This window comes from Schistocerca nitens, chromosome 5 (assembly GCF_023898315.1).
Source record: "Schistocerca nitens isolate TAMUIC-IGC-003100 chromosome 5, iqSchNite1.1, whole genome shotgun sequence".
Classification (NCBI taxonomy): Eukaryota; Metazoa; Arthropoda; class Insecta; order Orthoptera; family Acrididae; genus Schistocerca; species Schistocerca nitens.
The window spans coordinates 134,971,256-134,997,538 of record NC_064618.1 but is presented as its reverse complement, the minus strand read 5'-3'; the positions used below and the strand labels follow the sequence as shown (position 1 = coordinate 134,997,538).

At 46.8% G+C, this 26,283-nt stretch overlaps 1 protein-coding gene across 2 annotated transcripts in view; it reads right to left on the bottom strand.

Annotated features, from left to right (window-relative positions):
• Positions 1–26,283, bottom strand: part of LOC126260932 (alpha-1,3-mannosyl-glycoprotein 4-beta-N-acetylglucosaminyltransferase A) — an 815,533-nt gene that overhangs the window by 254,791 nt on the left and 534,459 nt on the right. Inside the window, exon 3 of one of the 2 annotated variants that reach the window (XM_049958432.1) lies at positions 24,580–24,648. The exons of the other annotated variant lie outside the window; for it this stretch is intronic. Coding sequence (XP_049814389.1) covers positions 24,580–24,645 — 66 coding nt within the window. The 5' untranslated portion in view covers positions 24,646–24,648. The remainder of the gene's footprint in view (positions 1–24,579; positions 24,649–26,283) is intronic. 2 annotated transcript variants of the gene reach the window in all.

Genomic DNA, 26,283 nt, shown 5'->3' with positions numbered 1-26,283 from the left:
ATTTTAGTGATGATCAGAATAAGTAAAAAGAAAACTGAGTACGTTGAGTTTTGCTCAGCTGTTTGAAAATCAAATAACGTAGAAGTTTACCAGCACAGTCATTTGTAATTTTTCAAAGACGACGTTGCAAACTATGTCCCGCACTGTAAAATGCTGGGTAAGCGTAAAATCAGATAAACACATTTTTGTGCGAACAAGTGTCATGACCTGAAGCTAAAAGATAGGTCCATAATTCAGTAGAGTAGTAACACAATCCCGTGATATTTACAATAATAAGAAACCGTGACCTCTCGCAAATTTTAATACAGTGTATCATGTAATATGCGCTCAAAACGCGACGCGATTGTCTCACTATTGTCAAGTTGCTGCCTCTGAAGATCGTACCTAAGTGGGGCAGCGCAAAAAAAGAACAGGGTTTATTCACGACACTGAAGGAGCACCATGTTTCGTTAGCTTCCTCAGGGGGGTAACAATACTTTCTCCTTCGTTTAAGTCAACGGACTCACCGGGACCACACGCTTCGAGTTACTTGCCTCACCACACCACGCGCAAAACTGTATACGTCTGCAAGAAAGAAGCCGCCTTGAATTAAATAGCCGTTGTAATACCTGGCATCCATATCTATTAAAAACTATTTAATAAACGGTAATGGCTGATATTCGATATCCAGATACTGCCCGGGCAGGACAACTCAACTGCGACATAATATTTAAAAGACCTCGCAACCTGTTACATATTTGATAACTCACCTCTTTGATCTCTTATTAATCAGTCTCGTGACGTTCGACGGAGCCCGCTGCGAAAACCTCTCGTGCCGACCTCTTCAACATGCACCCCGCGTCTCTTATTTGCTGCATGTATTCCTATCTGCCTTTGCCTACAGTTCTTACCCTATACAGCTATCTCTAGTAGTAGTTACCCGATGTCTCAACACATGACCTACCAGCCTGTCACCGAGCTAGGTGGTGCAGTGTTTAGCACACTGGCCTCTCATTCGGGAGGACGTCGTTTCAAACCTGCGTCTGGCGGTTTTCTGTAATGTTCCTAAATCGCTTCAGGCAAATGCCAGAAGGTTCCTTTGAAAGGGCACGGCCGACTTCCTTCCCCCCTCCTTTCCTAATCCGATGGAACCTATGACCTCACTGCTTGGTCCCGTCCCCTAAACCAACTAACTTCCTGTTCCTTCTACAATATGCTTCTTTCTTTGGCGATCCTGCGAAGAACCTCTTTCCTTATGATTGCACCTATAGTACATCTCTTCCGCAGCAAACACCGCCAGTCCGAGCTCTCCTGCTACGCTGGGTCAGAATGTCAACAGATTTGCCTGTTTACTTGTCCCCACCGCAGGCCACTGATTTCCGCTTCAACGTTTCTTGCGTGCAGTCATGTACACGAATGAGGAATGTTGGATATACTTTTATACGGCGAATGTAAAAGAAACGCCGTAATAACACTACAGCGGTATAGGGCTACCTATCCGAATCTCTAATGTCCGGCGCGACAGGCTGTTGCACGAATTACGAGGCCTGTTCAGAAAGTAAGGAACGTTTCCGTCTAACGCCGCTAGGTGCGCGCCGATTCTGTATATTTTGATACGCGCGTGGTCGGCAGTTCACTAACAGTGGGAACGTCTCTGCGCGTCTGGCTTTTTTTTTCTTCGATAATCGAGTTTGAAACGTGCGTTGCAATCGAAAATGCCACCAGTTGTGAGGTGCGGCCTATAATACGGTTTTTGTTGGCAAAAAACCTAAAACCTATAGAAATTTATCGTGAACTGTGCGAAGTGTGCGGAAACAACGTAATGAGTGAATGTTTCGTCCGGAAACGGTGCATTCGGTTTAAAAATGGCCGAACTAACGTTTATAATGAAGAGAAGAGCGAACGCCCGAGCATTGTGACTGACGATCTTGTCGCTGAAGTTGATGAAACGATTCGTAAATACCGTCGCTTCACAATAACGAAGCTTTCTCTTTCTTTTCCTTAAGTCTCATGGACTTTGTTGTTTGAAATTGTCACTCAAAAACTAGGCTCCCACAAATTTTGTGCACGGTAGGTGGCCAAAATGCTTACAGAACACCATAAAGAAGAGCGAATGGGGTAACATTGTCATTTCTGGAGGCCTACCACAAACATGGTGGATCATTACATGGTGGATCATTACTAGTTTGAATCGTAACCGGTGACGAGACTTAGGTGAAACACGTCAATTGCGAGACAAAATTACAGTCCATGGTGCGAGGGCACACAAGGTCCCCCCCCCTCCCCCCCAAACAAAAAAAACTAAGAAAATGTCTGCAAACCCTGTCAGCAAGGAAGCTGATGGCGAGAGTGTGTTGGGACAGGCAAGGTGTGCTGCTTATTGATTTTCTCGAACGTGGTGCAACCATAAATTCTACCCGGTGCTGTCAAACTTTGCACAGCCTTAGAACAGCAGTTCAAGATAAACGCCGGGGGAAGATGACGTCCAAAATTTGGTTTTTGCACGACAATGCTCTACCTCACACGGCAAACGGCGCTGAAGAACTAACTCATTCAAATGGGAAATTTTAATTCATTAAAATGGGAAATTTTCCCTCATTCGCCCTACAGCCGCTATCTTGCACCAAGCGACTTCCACTTGTTTCCAAAGATGCAACGCAACGCAACGCTACGCTACGCTTTGTTTTTTTTTTTTGTTTTGTTTTTAGGGCGCAAAACTGCTATGGTCATTAGCGCCCGGTCCGTGACTTAGGAAACAGTAAAAACCTAAAATGGAAACCAGCAGCAATGGGAACGAAAGTGATAAAATTGGAGAAACTAGAAGCAGAAGGAAGGCTTAAAAATCCACTACAGAAAGGGGTTGGTTGTCCCCAAAAAAAGCTTCAAATGACCGACGTCATTTCACTGGCACTAATAAACTCGAGAACGCGATCGGCTGAGCGCGTGTCATCTGCTAAAATCGACGATATATCAGGCGATAGCTGTAGACGGGAGCGTAACGGAGTAAAATAGGGGCACTCAATTGAAAGGTGTCTTACCGTCCACAGCTGAGAGCAGTGGGGACAGAGTGGGGGAGGATCGCCGCTTAAAAGATGTCGATGGCTAAAAAGACAGTGCCCTATCCGGAGTCTAGTTAAAATTACCTCCTCCCGACGATGCGTTCGGGAGGAAGAGGTCCAAGCAGAAGGAAGAGCTTTCACGTCCCGCAATTTATTATTGGGAAGTGTCGACCAATGCGCGTGCCATAAATGAACACGACGACATAAAACGCTCCGTAGATCGGCGAAGGGAACCGATTGGATAGCTGGCCGAAGAAGAGAGACTGCAGTCTTGGCTGCAATATCGGCCGCCTCATTTCCACAGATACCAACGTGTCCCGGGAGCCAGAGGAACGCCACCGAGACGCCCCCCAGGTGGAGCAAGCGCAGACAGTCCTGAATCCGGTGGACCAGAGGGTGCACAGGGTAAAGAGCTTGGAGACTGAGGAGAGAGCTGAGAGAATCTGAGCAGATTACGTACCGTATCCGCTGATGGCGGCGGATGTAGTGGACAGCCTGGAGAACAGCGTGAAGCTCCGCAGTATAAACCGAACACTGGTCGGGAAGCCGAAAGGGATTTGGGGTGTCTCCAACAATATAGGTACTCCCTACACCTAACGATGTTTTCGAGCAGTCGGTGTAAATAACTGTGGCGTCCGTCATTTGTGCACATAGAGCAGCAAATGCCCGACGATAAACAAGTGAAGGGGTACCATCCTTGGGAAATCGACAAAGGTCACGGAGCATGCAGATCCGGGGACGGAGCCAAGGCGGTGCTGTACCCCAAGTTGTCAAGAGGGTTTTAGGAAAGCGGAAGGAAAGAGAATGGAGCAGTTGGTAGTAGGGAGGAGGGGCGGCCTGCATACCCTACATCAAAGGAGGCGTCGAAAAAAATGTCATCGGCTGGATTAGCAGGCATGGAAGACAGATGGCTAGCATAACGACTCAGAAGGACTGCTCGCCTATTGGACAGCGGAGGTTCAGCAGTCTCAGCATAAAGGCTTTCCACAGGGCTGGTGTAAAAAGCTCCAGACACTAAACGTAATCCACGGTGGTGGATAGAGTCGAGACGCCGAAGAATAGACGGCCGAGCAGAGGAGTAGATTATGCTTCCATAGTCCAATTTCGAGCGCACTAACGCGCGATAGAGGCGGAGAAGGACCACTCGGTCCGCTCCCCAGGAGGTACCATTCAGGACACGGAGGGTGTTGTGTGATCGCAGACAGCGAGCCGAAAGATAGGAAACGTGGGAGGACCAGCACAGTTTTCTGTCAAACATAAGACCCAAGAATTTAGCGACGTTGGAAAACGGAAGGTTGACAGGACCTAGATGTAAGGAGGGCGGAAGAAACTCCTTACGTCGCCAAAAATTAACACAAACGGTCTTACTGGGAGAAAAACGGAAGCCGGTTTCGATGCTCCAAGAGTGGATGGTTGGTTGGTTGGTTGTTTGAGGTTTAAGGGACCAAACATCGAGGTCATCAGTCCCTTGTTTCAAATATACTCCATTCTGCTAACGGGACATCTCAGAAAAGTCAGAACAATAAAACGGAAAAAGGTAAAAAACGTAAAGGGCAGTCACGTTGTCATTGGTAAAAACAAATGAGGGAAGTCGGCAAGAGAACGAACCCAACACTATGCTGAAACAGCATAGGCAAGACCACCTGTGACTTAAAAGGTACAACTGCTATAATGCAGAAAATACGTATGGGAATAAAAAGACTAACCAAGCCTTAAAAAAGGGTAAAAAGAGTAAAAGGGGAAGAAAAGAGGATTCCGGTCAGGGAGGTGAATCGGGAATCTCTAAACACTGCCTACAGTGGGAGACACCCAAACACTCACCGCCCTGCCCCAACACCAGAGAGATTAAAAACCTTAAAACTGAGAATAAAAACCACTCTCCCGGAGGAAACCGAGAACCAGAGAGACCATCCGGGAATCGTCAGCCAACGTCAAAGGTAAAGTGTGGGGGAGTCTGTACTTAGTACGCAGAGCCAAAAGAAGGGGGCATTCAACCAAAATGTGGGCCACTGACTGGAAGGCTCCACAACCACATAGCGGGGGTGGCTCATCACGCAAAAGAAAACCATGGGTCAGCCTGGTATGACCAATGCGGAGACGACACAGTGTGGTCGAGTCCTTTCGGGAGAGGCGAAAGGAAGAACGCCATGGGCCTGGTGTCACCTTAATTGCACGAAGTTTATTAGACAGTGGAGTAGCCTCCCAAGAATTGGCCCATGACTGCGCGAAGTGGGATTTGATGTGAAGCCGTAAATCCGCTGCAGGAGGGGTTACAGGAAACGGGGGGTAAGTAACTGCTCCCCCAGCCAAACGATCAGCGAGCTCATTTCCCGGGATACCCACATGGCCAGGGACCCATAGGAAGTCAATGGAACAAGCAGCACGGTGAATATCAGCGAGATGGTCATGGATGGCAGAGACCAAGGGATGGCGCGAAAAACACCGGTCAATAGCAAGAAGGCCACTCATCGAGTCCGTACATAACAAAACGCGGTTGTGTTGGGATTGTTTAATAAAGGTAAGGGCCCGGGAAATTGCCATCAATTCCGCAGTAAACACCCCACATGTAGGTGGCAGCAGATGATTTTCCGTTCCAACAGAGGACGTGAAGGCATACCCAACATGATCAGCAGATTTAGAGCCATCAGTGTAAAAAACAACAGCATCCCGAAACTCCCATAAAATTTTGCGGAAAAAGGAACGAAACACCACCGGGGGGATGGAATCTTTCGGACCGCGGCGGAGATCCATCCGAATTCGAGGCCGAGGAACTAACCAAGGAGGGGTGGAGGGGAGGGAGCGAGGAAGACAGGACAAAGAAGGAAGTTGAAAATCACGGTAAAGAGACGCAAGGCGCAGCCCAACCGGTAAACCCGCCCGAGGGCGGGAGTCGGGTGGGCGACGTCCATGGTCTGGGAACAGGATAGAATAGGAAGGATGAGAGGGAGAAGAACGGATAGTGAGGGCATAAGACACCAGAAGCTGGGACCGCCGAACAGAAAGGGGTGGGATCCCAGCTTCAACCAGGAGACTATCAACAGGGCTAGTAGGGAAGGCACCGGTGGCCAAACGGAGACCATGATGGTGGACTGGATCCAGCACGTGCAGTGTGGAAGGAGCAGCTGAACCATAAACTTGACAACCATAGTCCAAACGAGACAGAACTAGAGCACGATAAAGACGGAGGAGGAGAGAACGGTCCGCACCCCAAGAGGAGTGGGCAAGGAAGCGAAGGACATTGAGTTTACGTAAACATCCTACCTTCAGGAGTCTGATATGGGGCAACCAAGTGAGCTTGTTGTCGAAAAGAAGACCCAGGAAACGAAACTGTGAAACCACAGGCAATCGTTGTGCAGCGAGATAGAGCTCTGGATCAGGGTGGACCGTAGTACGGCGACAGAAGTGGACCACCCGCGATTTTAAAGGAGAGAATTGAAACCCGTGTGAGAGGGTCCATGCAGAGGCACGCCGTATAGCCACCTGGAGCTGCCGTTCTGCAGATGCCATCGAGGAGGAACTAACCCAAATGCAGAAATCCTCCACATACAGGGCAGGGGCGACCAAGGGACCGACAGAGGCCACAAGTCCATTGATAGCAATGAGGAAAAGAAGGACACTCAAGACAGAACCCTGTGGGATGCCCGTCTCCTGGGTCCGTGGAGAACTAAAAGCAGTACCAACTCGAACTCTGAATGACCGATGGATCAGGAACTGGCGGATAAAATTCGGGAGTGGGCCCCGAAGACCCCACTGATGAAGGGTTAGTAAGATGTGATAGCGCCAGGCCGTGTCATAGGCCTTGCGAAGGTCAAAAAACACTGCAACCAAATGGCGGCGCTGGGAAAAAGCCTGCCGAACTGCGGATTCCAAGCGAAGTAAATGATCGATTGGAGATCGTCCCTCTCGAAAGCCACACTGGTAAGGGGACAATAGATCCCGAGATTCGAGGACCCAAGTGAGCCGACGGGCTACCATCCATTCAAGTAACTTACAAACAACATTGGTCAAACTAATTGGCCGATAGCTGTCAACAGATAGGGGGTTCTTACCAGGCTTAAGGACAGGAACCACAATGCTATCCCTCCACTGAGAAGGGAAGTCACCCTGGAGCCAGATACGGTTAAACACCCGAAGAAGATGTTGCCGTTGTGGAGCACTGAGATGTTGAAGCAGTTGGTTATGAATGGAATCTGGGCCAGGGGCCGTATCATGAGAAGAAGATAGAGCAGAAAGAAATTCCCATTCAGTAAAAGGTTCGTTATAAGATTCTGACTCACAAGTGGTGAAACATAAGGTGAGAGCTTCAGCCTGCTGTTTGTGATGAAGGAAAGCAGCGGGATAGGAGGCTGACGCCGATGCCACTGCAAAATGGGTCGCAAGATGTTCGGCGATAACTAATGGGTCCGTACAAATGCCATCTGGGAGGTGAAGGCCTGGTAGGGTGGACTGCCGATGGCAACCTTGGAGAGAACGAAGTGTAGCCCATACCCGTGACAGAGGGACAGTGGAACCAAGGGAAGAAACGAATCGTTCCCAACATATCCGCTTGCTCTGTTTGATTAAATAACGGGCTTTAGCGCGAAGGCGTTTAAAAGTAGTAAGGCTGGCTACGGATGGGTGCCTCTTAAAGTGTTGCAAAGCTCGACGGCGATCACGGATGGCAATGGCAATGGCCGGACTCCACCACGGGACTTGCCGGTGACGAAATAGTCCAGATGAGCGCGGGACAGCAACGTTAGCAGCGCGAACAATCGCGTCAGACACGTCACGTAGGACGTCATCAATACAACCCGACAAAGAGGGAGAAAACTCGACCTGTGCAGTGTATAGAGGCCAATCGGCGCGGTGGAAAGACCAACGAGGTAACCTGTCCATCGGGGAGCGCGAAGGGAGCGTGAGAATCAACGGGAAATGGTCACTATCACAAAGGTCGTCGTGTGGCGACCAGTGTAATGAAGGGAGGAGAGAGGGAGAAGAAAGAGAAAGATCAATGGCAGAAAAGGTACCATGACCAGCACTGAAATGAGTAGGGGAGCCATCATTAAGAAGACACAGGTCGTGGTCTGCAATAAATTGGTCTATAAGAAGACCTCGTCTAGATGGAAAGGCACTGCCCCACAAAGGATGATGAGCATTAAAATCCCCAAGGAGGAGGAAGGGAGGAGGAAGTTGCTGAAGAAGGGTGGTTAAGGCAGCAGGTGTAAGGGCCCTGTCAGGAGGGAGATAAAGATTGCAAACGGTGACTGCAGAGTCTAAGTGGACCCTAACAGCAATCGCTTCCAATGTAGTTTGGAGAGGAATCCACGTGCAAGCAATGTCGGTACGGACCAACGTACAAACGCCACCAGAAGCCCGCAAGGGTCCGACCCGATTGCGACAGAAAACACGGAACCCACGGAGGGTCGGTGAGTGAGCATCAGTAAAATGAGATTCCTGGAGAACCACACAAGCTGCAGAGTAGGACGAAAGAAGGGATTTCAATTCCGGAAGGTGTCGATAGTAGCCATTACAATTCCATTGGAGAACCACAGAACGATGGTTTAAATGGGGGCTGAACACGCTAAATCCAGTCATACTGCCGGGTCCCCACCCGTCACAGACAAGGAGGGGGCGACATCCATAAACGACAGGTCAGAATCCAGTTGTGAAGTCGGGGAAGGGACCTCCGGTGACACCAGAGGCTCTTTGTCCCGGGACTTATGTTTCTTCTTCTTTTCAGGCTGAGATCGAGGAGGGCTGTGTGGCATAAAGGAGCCAGCTGCAGCAAGATCAGGAACAGAAAGAGACCGGGCGACCTGGGGGCCGACAGACCGCGGCTCTCGCGGTCGCCGCGCGGCAGCAGACCTTTGACCTGGAAGGTGCCGGGAAGGGGCATCCCGGGAGAGGCACCCTTGACCGGCAGACGCCGAAGGAGTGGGACACTTCTCCGGCTGGGGAGGGGGAGCAGCACCCAGAGGAGAAGGTGTGGGAGCTGCAGGGGAGGGGGGGAGGAGTGGGGTCCGGGATGGGGGTAAGGAAGGGGGGGGAAGGGGGGAAGACGTAACCAAGGCGTAACTTGATGTCATAGACACAGGGTGCAGTCGTGCATATTTCTTACGGGCCTCTGTGTAGCTTAAACGATCGAGAGACTTATACTCTTGGATCTTTTTTTCTTTCTTATAAACTGGGCAATCTGGTGAACGTGGAGAATGACTACCACGACAATTTACACATACAGGAGGGGGAACACAGGGACTCCCCTCATGGAGTGGACGTCCACAGTCACCACAGAGAGGGTCCTGGGAACAGCGAGAAGACATGTGGCCAAAACGCAAGCACTTAAAACACCGCATAGGAGGTGGGATGTACGGCTTCACATCACAGCGATAGACCATAATCTTAACTTTCTCAGGAAGGGTATCCCCTTCAAAGGCCAGGATAAAGGCACCAGTATCAATACGGTTATCTTTAGGACCCTTCTGAACACGCCGAACAAAGTGAACACCCCGCCGTGCGAGATTGTCCCGAAGTTCCTCATCAGTTTGAAGGATGAGGTCCCTGTGGAAAATCACACCTTGTACCATATTTAGAGACTGGTGAGGGGTAATAGACACAGGAATTGTGCCAAGATGGGTACAGGCACGAAGGGCCGCAGATTGGGCAGCTGAAGTAGTTTTAATCAGCAACGAACCCGACCGCATCTTGCTCAGGGAGTCCACTTCGCCAAACTTGTCTTCAATGTGTTCCACAAAGAATAAAGGCTTGACACTGGTGAAAGTATCTCCATCAGTCCTGGTGCAAACTAGATAACGGGGGAAAGGTTTTGCCCCTAGACGACGGGCCTGACCCTCTTCCCAGGGGGTAGCCATGGAAGGGAAGGCCGAAGGGGCAAGAGAATCAGCACTTGAGGTATCAGTACCACGCAGAAAGACGGCCGCAGAACGGCCAGAGTTTTGGACCCTTATGCGTTTCATCTGCATAGCGTCCGCCCTGATACCACCCACTCCGATCAGGGGCTCTCCTCACGGGCGCCACCCAGCCACAGCAAGGGCCGTCTGGCACGGCGGCCATTGCCGGGAGTTCCGATGCTCCAGGATGACGAGCAACCACTCCAAGGCATGCATGAGGTGGTCACAGCTCAGGTATCAGAAGTGTGATCCCTGTGTGTTCAGGGGGCTCAACCAAAAGGGTACATAGCGACCCCACCACACGGGCTGGCTACCGTGCTGGCTATGCACCCTAGCATCAGACCACGACGTGAAAGAAAAGGTGGAATGTACTAGGAGGGCGCACGTCGGAGACACTAGGTAAGGTGCTCTTCCCCAAATGGCTCACACTACGGAAGAGAAATTTTGGAATGGAGGTCAAACCCCAGAGGGGGACCAAGGAATGCCAAAAAGAGGAGATAAGTACGCAACAAAGCCAGAGAGTAAAACCAACAGAACCAGGAGGATAGCGTGGCCAACATAAGCAAGGACACCAATAGTGGGAGAGGAGAGGGCGAGGGGAAAGGGGCATGGAGGGGAAAGGAGGGGAAGGAAAAGGAAATGCAGCCCGAGAGAGAAAGAAGGCTGCAATGGCTCGGGGCCCCGTGCTCGCCACGCACGTATCCACAAAAGAGTTGTGGACCCCCTGGGGGGTCCAAGAGTGGAGGCGATCGAGACATCCTTGAAGACGTCGTTCAAGAAGGCTGGTCCGTTGAGAGCTGTAGTAGATCGCAAAATCGTCCACAAAGAGGGAGCCCGAGACACCAGGAAGGAGACAATCCATAATTGGATTTATGGCAACGGCAAACAGTATTACACTTAGCACGGAGCCCTGGGGTACCCCGTTTTCTTGGGAGAAAGTACGGGAGAGAGTAGTGTTCACCCACACCCTAAATGTGCGCTCTGCCATAAATTCGCGAAGAAAAAGGGGCAGATGACCTCGAAAGCCCCAAGAGAACAGTGTGCGGAGGATGCCTGTCCTCCAACAGGTATCGTATGCTCTCTCCAGATCAAAAAATATTGCTACTGTTTGGCGTTTCCGGAGAAAATTGTTCATGATATAAGTGGAGAGAGCAACAAGATGGTCAACTGCAGAACGATGCTTTCGGAATCCGCATTGGCCAGGTGTTAAAAGACTGCGGGATTCCAGCCACCAAGCTAAACGGTAATTCACCATACGCTCCAAAACCTTACAGACACTACTCGTGAGAGAAATGGGGCGATAGCTAGAGGGGAGATGAGATGTTTGTCCTTTCCAGGTTTCGGAAAAGGAACGACGATAGCATCCCGCCATCGTCTGGGAAAGTACTGTCGGTCCAAATTCGATTATAAAGGCGAAGGAGGTAACGCAGACTATGGGTTGATAAATGCAGCAACATTTGGACGTGGATACCATCCGGTCCTGGGGCGGAGGAGCGAGAAGAAGAGAGTGCACGTTGGAGTTCCCGCATGGAGAAAACAGTATTGTAGCTTTTGCGATTTTGAGGGGAGAAAGCAAGATGTCGCACTTCCGCTGCACGTTTCTTCGGGAGAAACGCTGGCGGATAATTTGAAGAGCTCGAAATCTCAGCAAAGTGCTGACCCAATGAGTTAGAAATTGCGACGGGGTCCACTAATGTATCATGCGCGACAGTGAGCCCAGAGACTGGGGAGAAACTAGGCGCGCCTGAGAACCGTCGAAGCCGACTCCGAACTTCCGAGGAGGGAGTGAAGGTGTTAAATGAGCTAATAAAGAATTTCCAGCTTGCCTTCTTGCTATCGCGGATGACACGACGGCATCGCGCACGGAACTGCTTATAGCGGCTACAGTTGGCCAAAGTAGGATGGTGGCGGAAAACGCGAAGAGCACGTCGCCGTTCACGTATTGCGTCACGGCATGCCTCGTTCCACCAAGGAACTGGGGGGCGCCGGGGCAATTCGGAGGTGCGTGGTATTGAACTTCCCGCAGCTGTAAGAGTGACGTCGGTAATATGTGTGACCTCATCGTCGACGCTGGGAAAGTGACTGTCATCGAACGTCGCTAGAGACGAAAGAAGTGTCCAATCGGCTTGGGCAAATTTCCAGCGTCGCGGGCGCATATATGGCAGTTGAGGCTGCAGTCGAAGGACACATGGAAAGTGGTCACCCGAGTGTGTATCGAGGGCGAACGATTCGAAGCGCCGAGCTAGCGGAACAGTACCGACCGCAAGGTCCAAATGAGATAAATTTGTCGTGGAGGCAGACAAAAATGTAGGGACCCAGTATTGAGGCAAACTATATCCGCTTGGTGGAAGACGTCTAGCAATAGTGAGCCACGCGGACAAGGATGTGGCGATCCCCAAAGCGGGTGGTGGGCATTGAAGTCCCCAACCAGCAAATAGGGGGGTGGAAGCTGACCAAGAAGATGAAGGAGATCAGTTCGTGCCATTGGTGTGGACGATGGAATGTATACAGTACAAAGAGAGAACGTGTATCCAGAAAGGGAAAGATGGACGGCGACAGCTTGTAAGGAAGTGTTTAAATGGATTGGGTGATAATGGAGAGTTTCATTGAGAAGAATTATGAGTCCTCCATGGGCTGGTGTGCCTTCAACAGAGGGGAGATCAGACGGACTGAAAATGAGGAAGAACAAAGCGGTCATGGGGATGCTGCTTTGTTTCCTGAAGACAGAAGATGACCGGCGAGTAGGATCGTAAGAGGATCGACAATTCATCCCGATTGGCGCGAATGCCGCGGATATTCCGGTGGATAATGGACATAGGATGAACAGAAAATGGAGGAATGTGATCAAGGTTGTCGTCAACTCAACGACTGCTCAGAGCTTGCGACCGACAGCATGGAATGGCATTCAGCCGAAGGCAGAAGATCCTGGTCCATAGGTTGTTCAGGAGCAGCTCCTGCCACCAGCGATCGGCCGGTTGATCGGCCGCCAGCAGTGCGCCTCGGCGACACAGAAGACGGCCGAGGGCGATTTCCGCCAGGTGGTGCTGTAGATGAGACACGCCTTGGCGGAGAAGGAGATGAACTGGGTTTCTTATTAGCCTTCTTGGAATATGATGTTTAGATGAAGGAGGAACCGATGGTTGTGACGTTGGGGTACGTAAAAAATCTTCACGAGTATGCTCTTTTTTCGAAGTCTTGGTGTCTGACTTGTGGGCTCGAGATTTAGCAGAACCCGATGAAGGGTGAGCCATAGAGTGGGCAGGTGAAAGGGGGGAGGTTGAACGGGCGATCTTTGCGCTGGCCGATCTGACGACCGTGGTACTAAAGGTGAGGTCGCAAGTCTGCGTGGCCGCCTCCTTTTTTGGCCGAGGAGAAGCAAGGACAGTGCTGTATTTTCCTGCCTAAGGCACGGTGGTCTGTCGACTGGCGAATAATTTTCGAGCAGCATAGGTCGACACCTTTTCCTTCACTCTGATTTCCTGGATGAGCTTTTCGTCTTTATAAATGGGGCAATCTCGAGAGGAAGCAGCGTGGTCACCCATACAGTTGATGCAGCGAGGGGATGGAAGTGGACAAGCACCCTCGTGGGCATCCTTGTCACACGTAACACATTTGGCCGGATTGGAACAGGACTGGCTGGTGTGATTGACCGCAGACACCGATAGCAACGCGTAGGGTTTGGGACGTAAGGGCGAACGGAAATTCTCATAGCCTGCTTTGAATTTCGATGGGAGTTGAACTCTGTCAAATGTCAAAAGAAGACAGTACAGGTTGGAATGATGTTCGTGTCAACCCTTTTCATAACCCTATGAACAGCCGTTACGCCCTGGTCAGACAGGTAGTGCTGAGTTTCTTTGTCAGACAATCCATCGAGGGAGCATGTATAAACGACTCCACGCGAGGAATTTAAAGTGCGGTGCGGTTCAACCCGGACAGTGAAGGTGTGGAGAAGTGAAGTACGTAGCAATTTTTGTGCCTGGAGGGCACTGACTGTTTCTAACAACAGGGTGCCATTCCGTAATCTGGAACAAGACTTTACAGGACCTGCAGTTGCGTTGACACCTTTCTGAATACTGAAAGGGTTGACCGTGGAGAAGTCGTGACCTTCGTCAGACCGAGAAACAACAAGGAACTGTGGCAACGATGGAAGAACTGACTGTGGTTGAGACTCAGTGAACTTACGTTTGTGAGCAGACATAGTGGAAGGTGAGGAAACCATTGCAGAAGAATCCCCCATGATTACCGGCGTCTCCGATGGCGCGCTCCTCCCTTGTGGAGGCCCTCTCTGAGGGCACTCCTGCCTTAGGTGATTGTTCACACCTCAGGTCACACCTCCTGACAAACGGACGGAGGGACCAATCGGCACTTTCGGAAGGTATCAGGTCGGGTAATCACCCCTCCCTGGGCCTGGCCGTTACCACGGGGTACGTACGTGTCCCACCTGTCTACTTGGGGCGGGGAATTACGCGTTACCCCGTCACCGGCTACGCACAAAAATGCGTGGGTCGGCCTTCAGACACGCACAGGGAGGAAGAAAGAGAAAGGAAAGAAGAGAGGTCTCAAACGCCACAGCGGAGAAAAGGGTAAAGAGAAGAGGTAAGGGAAAGAGAAGGACAGAGGAAGGACGAAGACTTGCAAGCGTAGAAAGCACGGAATTGGTAACAGTTTTGAGCGTCCGTCTCCGGACGTAGGCACAAACCATACTCCCAGAGGGGGAGAAAGGGAAGGAAAGAGCCAGTGGTGAGGGGGGGGGGCGAAGATGGGGGATGGGGAAGGATGCGGAAAGGGAAGGTATGCAGCCCGGAAAGGAAGGAGGGCCACATTAGCTTGGGGGCCCGTGCTCGCTACGCACGTATCCACAAAAGAGTTGTGGATCCCCTGGGGGGGGGCTACGCTTTGTTGACGACGCGGAACTCCATGCGGGCGTGACTCACTGGCTGAAGGCTCAGGCGGCAGAATTTTACGACGAACGTCTTGCAAAGCTTGTCACCGCTATGATACGTGCCTCAATGTGTTTGGTGACGCTTTTTCAGATGTATACAGGGTGAGTCAGGTAAGACTTAACACCCCCTTTATTCCGGGGGCCAATAGCACGTATCGGCATGCGGTTTTCAGCGAATTATAGCGGACTATGGGGCACATACGTTGGTACATGCACAATTATCACAACGTTTATATTGACCGAGATAATGAGGCAAGTACATGTTTTTTTAAATGGGACGCTATACTTATTTTACCATCATTCGAACGCTCTGGGAAAGACGCATATAGTGATGTAACGCATGTTGCTATTGTGATTCAAACTTTGCTTAAAAGAGGGCGTATGAGGATTTACCTACGTAGCGTAGGCCATGCATGCTGCATAGAGCACGACAACTCGGCCTGCGGGTCGGGCGACGCGTGTTTACAGTCTGCAGCCGTTTCCGACCGCCCAGACCTTCAATCGTACAATATTTCCCAGCGTCTTTTAAGCGATGTTTGAATCACAATAGCAACATGCGTTACATCACTATACGCGTCTTTTCCAGGGCGTTCGAATGATGGTAAAAAATATAGCGTCCCATTTAAAAAACCATGTACTTCCCTCATTATCTGTCAATATAAACGTTGTGATTATTGTGCATGTACCAACGTATGTGCCCCATAGTCGGCTATGATTCGCCGAAAACCGTATGCCGATACGTGCAATCGCCCCCGGAGTAATGGGGGTGTTCCGTCTTACACGACTCACCCTGTATAATAAAGTGTATTTCTTGTTGTTGCTTTTTTTTAATGCGAAAACGTTGTCTACTTTCTCAATAGCTCTCGTATTAAGACGCTAATGTGGACGGGCTGCCTGAACGTCAAGAAGAGGACAAGAAAGAAGACTGCCACTGACGGAACATGAAGTTATTCTGGCAACGACGCTAATGAATCCGCACAGCAGTACGAGACATACTGCTAAGGAATGCGGGATCAGACAGACTAATGTCATTCGCATTCGCAGAATTTCCACCCCAATCATCTGTTACTACATCCGGCACTCCACGACCGTGGTTCCGATCATCATACAGAATTTTGTTGGTTTGCCCTTGAGGAACAGAGATGACCCTAGCTTTTCCCAACGTGTGCTTTTCACCCATGAAGCAACGTTTACTAACTAAGCCGATGTAAATTTGCCTAACATGCACTACGGGGCAGCCGAAAAGACACACTGGCTTCGTTAGGTGCAAAATCAATGGTCGTGGAGGGTAAACGTATGGTGCGGCATCATAGGTAATTATATTGTGGGACCTTACTTCATCTCAGGCATTCTGAATGGACAATGGTAAGCACACTTCCTGCCGGTTCTTCTAGAATTCGACAGTGTATGTGGCTGCAACACGACGGTTGCCCAGTTCACCCGTACCGTGTTGTGACACAAATACTAAATGATAACTTTCCTGGACTTTGAGCAGGACAAAATTTGTTGTCAAATGGCGCAGTGTAAGTAGAGTTGTCCGGCAACATGCATTATACCTCTAAGAAGCACACAGCCACGTACAGGAAAAGATAGATCAAATCTTCCTTCTAACGTTTACATATTTAGTACAGCAATTGCTTTTTTGCAGCGTACAATACCTCTTTATTTCGCTGTTTCAGCTCACGTAAATCTGGGAAAATACACAGATGTGAAACAGTTTTCCTAAGCCCTTTGTGATACGCTAGATTCTAGCCTACGTCGTATTACGATATAGAACATTCGTAGGTGAACCTGCATCTAGGTCGTAAGTTGGTTCAAGGGGAAATACCCGCAGTGCAGGCCCACCTTACGGTATCCAACTACGCAGCCTGGTCAGAGACGCCTGCTGAACAGTGTTTGCACCGCAAATGCCGTTTCTAGGACATTTATCGAATTTTTTACGACAGGTTTCAGCGTCAATATTAACAAACGCTGCATCACTGTATTTGTCTCCTCCAGAGCTATCTAATGCAGTTATAAAAGTACAAGGTTCCATTTAGAAAACCTACTTGCTTCAATATCTCCGTTCATACCAGGACTATAAACATTAACCAAACAAAAAAATACGCGCCCGTCGACGCTCTAACATTTGCTAAAAACCGCGTTTCGTTATGTGAAATCCTTCACGAAATGAAGGTATGTTACGTCTTACGTGATTCACCCTGTTATAGGGAATAGGAGTGGACACAAAATTGAACCCTTAGGAATTCCCTTTGTGATTTTTCCCCAGTCACTAAAATTTTCTACATTTCTGACAATTTTAGTTACTCAGCACAACTTTTTGCATTTGTTTAAGTGTGATTCAAACCAGCGATGTGTAAAGTCATCAGTTTCATAAAACTTAAGTTTTCCTACGCGAGTACCATGATTTACACCATCAAACGCCTTGGAACAAGCACGGAAAGTATGAAATGGCGATATATTATTACCTAATGCTTGTACTATTTCATGAAATTTTGTACATGGCTGCATGTTCAGAGACCGTGAATAGTTACCATTGAAAGAAAACAGCCCTCGGTCACTATTTTTAACGAATTAACCGGGTTTCAACACTGCTAGGAATGTCTTCCTCAGAATTTAAATCAAAAAATGGCCTGTAACATGGTCACAGAATTATGACTAAAATCATGTGATACAGAATATAAGTACAGAATCATCGTGGAAGACTGGCAGTACTGATATGTCATTTATAAAATAATAAATATGCCAAAGCGGCATTAGTGACAAAGATATTTAAGATAAATTCTGATAGCGAGCCACTAAGGGCTGCTCGTTACTTACTCGGTCACAGGTTGCAAAAGGACTGTACTTATACTCTATCATATGTTTTTAGTCAATTCTGTGGCCATGTTATAGACCATTTTTTGATTTAAATTCTGAGGAAGACGCTCCCAGCAGTGTTGAAACCCGGTTAATTCGTTAAAAATAGTGACCGAGGGCTGTTTTCTTTCAATTGTAACTATTTCATGAGTTTGTTCAAAAATGGTTCAAATGGCTCTGAGCACTATGGGACTCAACTGCTGAGGTCATTAGTCCCCTAGAACTTAGAACTAGTTAAACCTAACTAACCTAAGGACATCACAAACATCCATGCCCGAGGCAGGATTCGAACCTGCGACCGTAGCGGTCTTGCGGTTCCAGACTGCAGCGCCTTTAACCGCACGGCCACTTCGGCCGGCTCATGAGTTTGTAAATGGTAATGTCTACACACAACGCACGTTGCTACCTTAGGCTCCAGGTAATGAAATCAGGCGAACACTGCTCTGTTTCAAGGTGGCCAGTGTGTACGCGTTGGAATCTTCGTACTGCAACCGGAGGTCTGAAGAGAAGTTGGCACAGAAACTGAGGGGGCTGCTCTCTTAAGTCTTATGGCTTCCAATCGCCCGCACTCTGGTCTGCTTCCGGCCTCAAAAAAGTGGGTTGGTACTAAATCCTGGGAGTGGCGGTGCTCAAGGACGGCCCGGTTCGTCATGAGACGTCCTCACACAAGGCAGCTGACGTTGACGCGCACGGGAAAAACCAGTCACGCAGAGAGAGAGAGAGAGAGAGAGAGAGAGAGAGAGACCGCGTAACCTTTTTCGACTACAGTGTTCTCCAGTGGTAACAGTCAGCTGTATCCAGCTTGCAATCCACACATGTTTGTTTATGAAAATGAAGGCGCGTAAAATTCCTACGTTAGCGGTATTAAAGCGCGGTCGATGTCTTCCAGAATCTGATTGACTCTTCCTGCACGTCTCGGAGCGGTCAGCGCACCAAAAGATGGTTATTCAGGATTTTGGAGGTGGTTACAATGTGAAGTCCAGGAATAGAACATCAATCTGGGAACGAATTTCTAGGTTCCTCTGCATCTCAGACGAACAGAGTTACTCGAGTTTCACAAGATCTTTGTTTGCGGAATTCACGTTGATTGCCATACATTTTCGTTCTCCAACAAGGTCGAAATACGCGAGTATAAAACATGTTCCATTATTCCGAAACTGCTGCGACATAGACCTGTCATTATGGGCATCTCTCTGAAAACAACAGGAAATGAGCTGCGCCTGCAACCTATATTATGCTCAGTTTCGGTGCGAGCAATATCAGTTAACGACTAGATTATTTTGACCTATTTAATGAATACGTGCGACTAACATATCTTACTACTTAACATCAGATCGTATGGCAAAATTTTACTTTCGAATTTGAACGGTTCTCCCACTTCTCTCCTTACGCTCACTTTAGCTTGGTTTAGATTTTGTTTGTCTACAACGCTCTGTAATGAAGTTCTCTTCACAGACATTGAAACACACGGCTATTGAACCACAAAGGAGCTTCCGCGTCTCTCCCCCCCCCCTTACTTTCAGCGGCGCATTCATGTCTTCAGCGTATTGTAGACTACTACTGCATTTTATTCCCTTCGACTGCAAATTTTTCGTCTAAAGATACTTGAGGCTGACTGCTCAGATAATCTGCGGCACAGGTATGTTGCTGGCGCACTTTTAAGAATAATCTATTACCCTCTGAAACAGCACGTTGAAAATAAGTGTCTGCGAGAGTCTCTTTTTCTTTGAAGCTTTCTCCGCCTACAACTCCTGGGACGGATCTATAAAAGCATTCGATTACCTTGTTTGGCCCACCTTTGCTGCTTACAAACATCCTTATTTCGCATTCAGAATCAGTAATGACCTCACTAGATACAATCAATTTCCTTACAGCAATAAATAAACCGCCACCACTGGCGTGCAGGATATATATATATTCAAATTTGAATTTAAGATTTCGCTGCTATTCACTTCTGCTTTCAGCCTGCTCCTAGTACTACGTAGGCGTTATTACCTTTAATATTTATTTTCGAACCTTACCACGTACACACTCTTATCTCCGAGGAAGACTGTGATTAGTATGACTCTCTGATCTCACATACTCTTTCTCCGACTACAGCATGTATTTTATCGTTGAGCCTAAGGAGATATTTCTCACAACTAATAGCCATATGCAGGCCACATTTGCTATGCTACCCTTGTTGGCTGCTTTCTCTTTATAGTGTTCGCATGGTTTACTGGGAAGCAGAGGGGGAAGGAGAGAGAGGGGGAGGGGTTACAATTCTTCATTCTTTAGCGAAGTCAGAAATCTTCGTCCGAGATCGTCGCAGAATCGTCTGGAAGGTGCTATGAGTAGCAACTGAGGAAGCCTGCCTGAAGTTTTGTAGGTGAATTAGGACGAGTATTTTGTCACAGGTGTTCTGGAAAAAACTTACATATTTTGAAGAACCTACAGAGGACAGCATAGTCCACACAACTAGAGGACATGCAGTGTCATTTTTGGATTTAGTACCTTTAACTTGCGTCCCATGAATTTGCAACGAACTGCGGCATTTCCAGTTCCAGAATGATCCTATCTCTACTTCACAAGACGACCAACATTTGAGAATGGGCTATTTGACTGCCTACCGAAGGTACTCGTAATTAGATACCATTACAAGCTGCATCACTGTGTTCTTCCTAGCAACGAGGAAATTAATCCTCTGTTGGTGCTTTTAGACATAAAATCAAAACCTATTTGTAACTGAACAATGAAGACTATCTTTCCAAAGCCTAACCAGTTTCTGTGAGCTCCTTTTGCCCCATGCCTATAACCTGTAGTGTGTAATATGACGTCGTACAGATCTGAATGATTTATGAAACTAAATAGATAATTCGACACCTGTAAATATTTCAGTACGTCTGATTTTCTTTACACGTTTTTAACAGATGTGCAGATGTACCTGTCTGAATTTCTGCTCATTTACACCTTTCTTGGATGTCTAAGGTGTCTATGGAGACGTTGAATTTCCTATCGTTCGAAAGTGATTATGAAGCACTGGCAAACCAGTCAACCTGGGTAACTGATGCTATCACTGCCTGTCCCATAAGGCTGTATGAGAATACACGGTTGATGAACTGTTACCAAAACACTTTACAGGGATATAGCAAAAGGAAATCCTATAAGACCCTTTGCCGACTTTTGTAAGTTGTTGTTACCCTGTCGGTTTCATGCAGCATGCAGAATATTTCGTTATCTGTGTTAGGAAGTTCGGGAGCAGAGTTATTAGCTGTTTACAGAAGGGTACAGTGAGGTAGTGAGAGCGTCAGAGGATGCTAGGAATAGAAGTAGCATCTGAGAGAAATGAAATGGATGTGCTCAGAATAGCCTCAGATATAATCTCGTTGCAAAAGTCGAACCACCACAGCATGCCATTGTCTCCACATATTAAGCGATTTTGGGTTTGTAGCTTGACTCATGTCTTTCAAGGTACAGACATATACAATTCTCAAGATGATTGAGATCTTAATGATTAAGCCTGTCTTGACTCGGGAGGAAATCCTGCGACGCTCTTACAGCTGTTCACGTTTGTAATCCGCAGCAAGGCGGAATATGACTGCAGGCTGTATGACTGCCTCCACTTATATGCTGAATGTTTGTAGATCTGCAATCCACTGCTCTGCTCCTCTATACAGGCTACATTAGAACACAGATTTCATTTATACACAAAAAACTGACAATTCCCTTATGCGTCCGAGACAGAGTTCAGGATTCATGTTGAGATTACGACACCTTGTGAATAATATTGTATTATGGAAGAGGAAATCTGGACCATTATAACTAACGTCCTATTGCTTGGCGAGGTTGAGAGATATTTACCAGTCCACTGTCAATTGCATCTCTGCCGGTGAAAGATGTCAAAGTTCGCACTGATTATTCATTATATGATATTCAAGTTAGTAAAGCGATGGTAGACTGCTTTAACCCTTAAAGTTACAGCGGTGTACCTATAACCACTAGACCTTCCATGTAAACGTTTTTCTCCTGGTTCATTGGAGTGAATATTTACTACCGCTTACCTCATGGTGACCTTAGAAATAATAAATTGAACACTTTCATTCACAGTTATTCCTGAACAGTACATGCTCACATACATATTTCATTGTTATGCAGGAAAAAACCTGTCACTTGAAGTACTAACAGATCAGTTGTCTTAATTATCTTGCTCTTGGATCGATTGCCACAATTGTTTGCAGGTAAGTGCTGAGTTTCTCTACGGAAGTTGCATTCTTCGATGTGGTACTGGTCATGATGGATCCCTTTTGCTGCGTGTATGAAGTTCCCAACAGTTATTTGCTATTTTCTAAACCATACTATAGGCAACAGTATTACAAGTAGAATTTGGGTATGTAGCGATTACGTCGGTACCTTGCTGTTTCACAACAGTAGCTCCAGAGAGAACTCTGAACCATGTAGCCGTAACATGCATTATTACCGTAGCGAATGATCTGCACAAGGAAATCTCTTTGAAGAGGATCCCGAACCACAGCCGCACAATAGAGCAACTAACGTGCTCAAAAGCTTGCCGAAAACGTGAAGCAAGTCACACCCACTTTAACTTCACTTCCGCCCCGTGACTACTATTGTATGTCTGCAGTTAGAGTGAAGCCAGAACGCTGAGTATGCAAAGGATGGCGTTAACTACAATGTAATTTTGTACTGCGCTATCCACCAGTGCTTATAACATGACCCTTTTAATTTTAACCGCGAGCGGAAGGAGAGAGCCAGCTTTTATAACCCTACATTAACAGCGCGCCACACGGCTACAATGTAAACGAACCAACTGATAAAGTTAATACCTTTTCCTAACTGCGTTTACTGTTCAGGTGAAGAGCAGCATTTATTTTAGTATATGTAAAATATAACCGTAAAAGGCCAAAGATGCACGTTTTCCAGTCATTTGATTAGGTTATAGTTTAAAGGTTAGCTTTGAACAACGCTATATTTATTTATATTAACGATAAAGTTGGCAATGTTATCACCATACTCCATGTTAAAGTCTGTAACTATCGATTTTTCTAGAAATGCATAGCAACTTTGCTATATTGGATTCCATACATTTATTCTTACCGGTTTCGGTTCTAAACATTCGTCCAGGAGAAAACAATACGACTTCTACATCTTGTACAGCACTCTTCCACAGGTGGCTGCCATACTAAGAGGTCAAGTTAAAACAAATATGAAATGCTCACAGCAGGTCAATGGCTCACTTAAGGGGTCGGTCGGTCGTCTGCCTGTGTGCGTCAGTCCTTGTTGAGTGAGCCACACTGACCCTCTGTGAGCGTTTCATATTTGTTTTAGCTTAAACTCTAGTGCGGCATCCACCTGTGACGTATTACACAACATCTAAAAGTCTTACTGTTTTCCCCTGAACGATCGTTTACAACTGAAACAGGTAGGAATAAATTTACCAATTCAATACAGCACAGTTGTTATTCATTTCCTGAAATACAGAGTATAAAAAAAATCTGCCGATTTTTAAAAAATCTGCCGATTTTTAAAAAATCATAACCATTATATTGAGAGATGTGCGCGAACAACGTGTTGTTGGAAAGAAACTGGCTTTATAAGGTTCCCGCTAGGTAGCAGCACTGTGCGCCCACTTCAGTTCTAGCAAAAATAGTGTCGGGTCAACAAAAAGCGTTTTGCGTAGTGTAGATAGGTAATAACTGTCCAGCATGACATTCGTACTAGGTATGGTCTGGATCCTACTACAGCACAGAGCATTAGACGACGGCAAGAACAATTCCGAGAAACAGGTCGTTTGTGTAAAGACAAATCGCCGGGTCGTCCCCAAATGTATGACAGACGTCGAGCGCATCCGACAGTTTTACAAGGAGTCCGCAGAAATCCGTTCACCGTGCAGCTAGACAGCTCATCATGCCCCCGATGTCCTATCTTGTGTTGCGTCGACGGTTGCACATGAAGCCATATAAAATTCAGCTACCGCAAGCTCTTCGTGAAGGTGACAAGCAACGACATTACTGGCCTCCAAGGTCACCGGACCTGTCTGCATGTGATTATTTCTTGTGGGGGTTTATAAAAGACACTGTTTATGTGCCTTCGTTAGCAACAACAATAAATGAACTGAGACATCACAGCTGTGGAAGCTGTAACTCGAGACATGCTCGCTGCAGTGAGCGAACAATTTGAACACCGCACTGACATATGCCATGCATCTTAAGGGGGACATATTGAACACAGTTGGAAAGGTATGAGAAAAAAGTTTCCCCTTCATCAAAATACAAAATTCATTATATATGTATATCAGTTTCAGAAATATAGACGTGGCAAATCGGATGATTCTTTTTCATACACCCTGTATATGCACACTGCTGATTGTCGCCTAAAAATTTGTTTTTGAATCTGTCAGTGATTGATTTGACTAGTAAAACACTGCACGAATTACGGTTTTCTCTCGTGCATAACACGACGAGTTTCAGTAATTTCTCTCATTATCAAGTGCAACCAATCCGAGTGCCCTGCAAACTTTTTATAATTTTACTGCAATCGTAAGTTGGAAAATATAATTCTTGCAATTTTTATACACGCCAACGTTAGAGAATTTTAATTTTTTGTACTTGCTTACTGTTGCTGTGCCTCCATTGTAGAGAAATATATGAACAAGTCTCTTTCTTCACAAATTGTACTCAATATATGCAACAAAATTGTATTAAACAGAAAATTAAGTGTAACTGATAATTTATGCAGTCAGTGGAGTTATAGTTATGACAGCTTCATGTAAATACTGTAATTCACGAGAAACGGAAAACCACTGACTGCATCCGAACTCTCTGGGAAGCCACATTGTCGTAATATCTTTGTACCCTACCTTGATTTCACGTAAACAGTGATGTTTATCACGTGTGTGAATTTCTGCGCAACGAAGGAGGCACATCACCTGTAAGTAAACACACAACAGTTACTGTTCTCTAGAATTATTGTGTAAAGGAACACTAGAATTATATTTTCCGACTTTCCGGTCGCAGTAAAGCCATGTAAGACAAATGCAAGCCAAACCACCACATTCGCAGAAATCACATACAGTACCAACGATGCACTTCATAATGCGAAGAGATTGCTGGAACCCGCAGTCATATGCACGAAAAAAAATAGTAACTGCTGCAATGTTTTACCATTTAAATAGAACTGACAGCTGTTCAGTTTAAAATTCTAGTTTCATGACGTGCGGTATGTGGAAAAATAACTTGATAAGGCCAGAGAGCACGATAGATGGCTTGGACTCGAGTAAAATTTTTCTAATAACCAGAGATGGGACGCACCACTGTAGCCAGTCAACGACGAGCGCGAAAGTTGCCCAGTTCGCATGCTTGCTTACTACAAAAGGTATTAATTCTTATTGTTACTTACTGTTTTTCGTTGTTTACGTCTTTCTTCATGTTCTTCCACGTATTTGTGTCAGTTTTAGCACTTTACACTAAAGATATTCACGTTTTTGTGTTATGAAGAATCAGTCGTTTCGCCATTTTGTGTGTTTTGCTATTGCTTGGTACGTTCGTCTTTTTTTGTAGTGGTGGGAGCATCTGCTATGTGTGTGTGTGTGTGTGTGTGTGTGTGTGTGTGTGTGTGTGTGTGTGTGTGTGTAAATTATTACTTTACTACGAGACAGTGGTGGTTGACCCAGGATGGGGATATTGCCTAGTTTGTCATTATACGGTGTCTAGGGGGAATAGGGGTTGTTTAAATTTTTTTATTAGTTTAAGCAGAGTCTGGTTGCTGATGTTTGTTTGCTCATTTACGATGTATTTCTTCTCTATGCTGCCTTTCGAATTTGGATGTTCTCTGAGGTTTAGGAGATGTTTCTTGTTACTGATGTGGCTATTTTCATGCCCTCATCTATCGTGGTCGGTTGGTTTTCTTGCCGAAGGTGTTCTGCACATTTTGAATGGTTGGTGCCCTGTTTCCATGCTCTTTGTGTTCTTTCTACTTTATTTCTAAAGTCCTGCCTGTCTGCCGTAAGTATAGAGCATCATAACAGTTACGCTCAACATTATGAAAAATTGAAACGTGTAACCTGTGGTTTTCATTCTTAAGAACGTTAATCCTTAAAGTACCACATATCGACTACCTTACTGCAGTGCCAATTCTGAAGTACAGGTTGCCTTACCAAATTAATGGCAATGCGATACTTATAGCGTATTTGATTTAATAATCAAACTCTAGCCAGTAAATATCACGGAAAATTCCGTGTAGCGTAACCAGCCATATTTAGGAACTTAAAAATGCCTAGGTTTGAGTGTTCAGCTGAAACCACCATTGCCTTCGGTTCACGTAATTAGAAACTGTGGTCTTTAGCGCAACAGGTATTACTGTGGTGTAAGTTAGTTTACATACATGCACTTCCGTTCTCCTTTCGCTGATTGGGTTGGTTTTATGATTCTACTTCGACAAGGTGCGTTTCCAACACCGTTACCAGCGAAGTTCCAGTTTCCCTGTACCCAACGTGATCTGACTATTACTATCTTGTTTTCGCCACTGACGTTTACTAGATACAATTTAATTTTGCAGCATATTT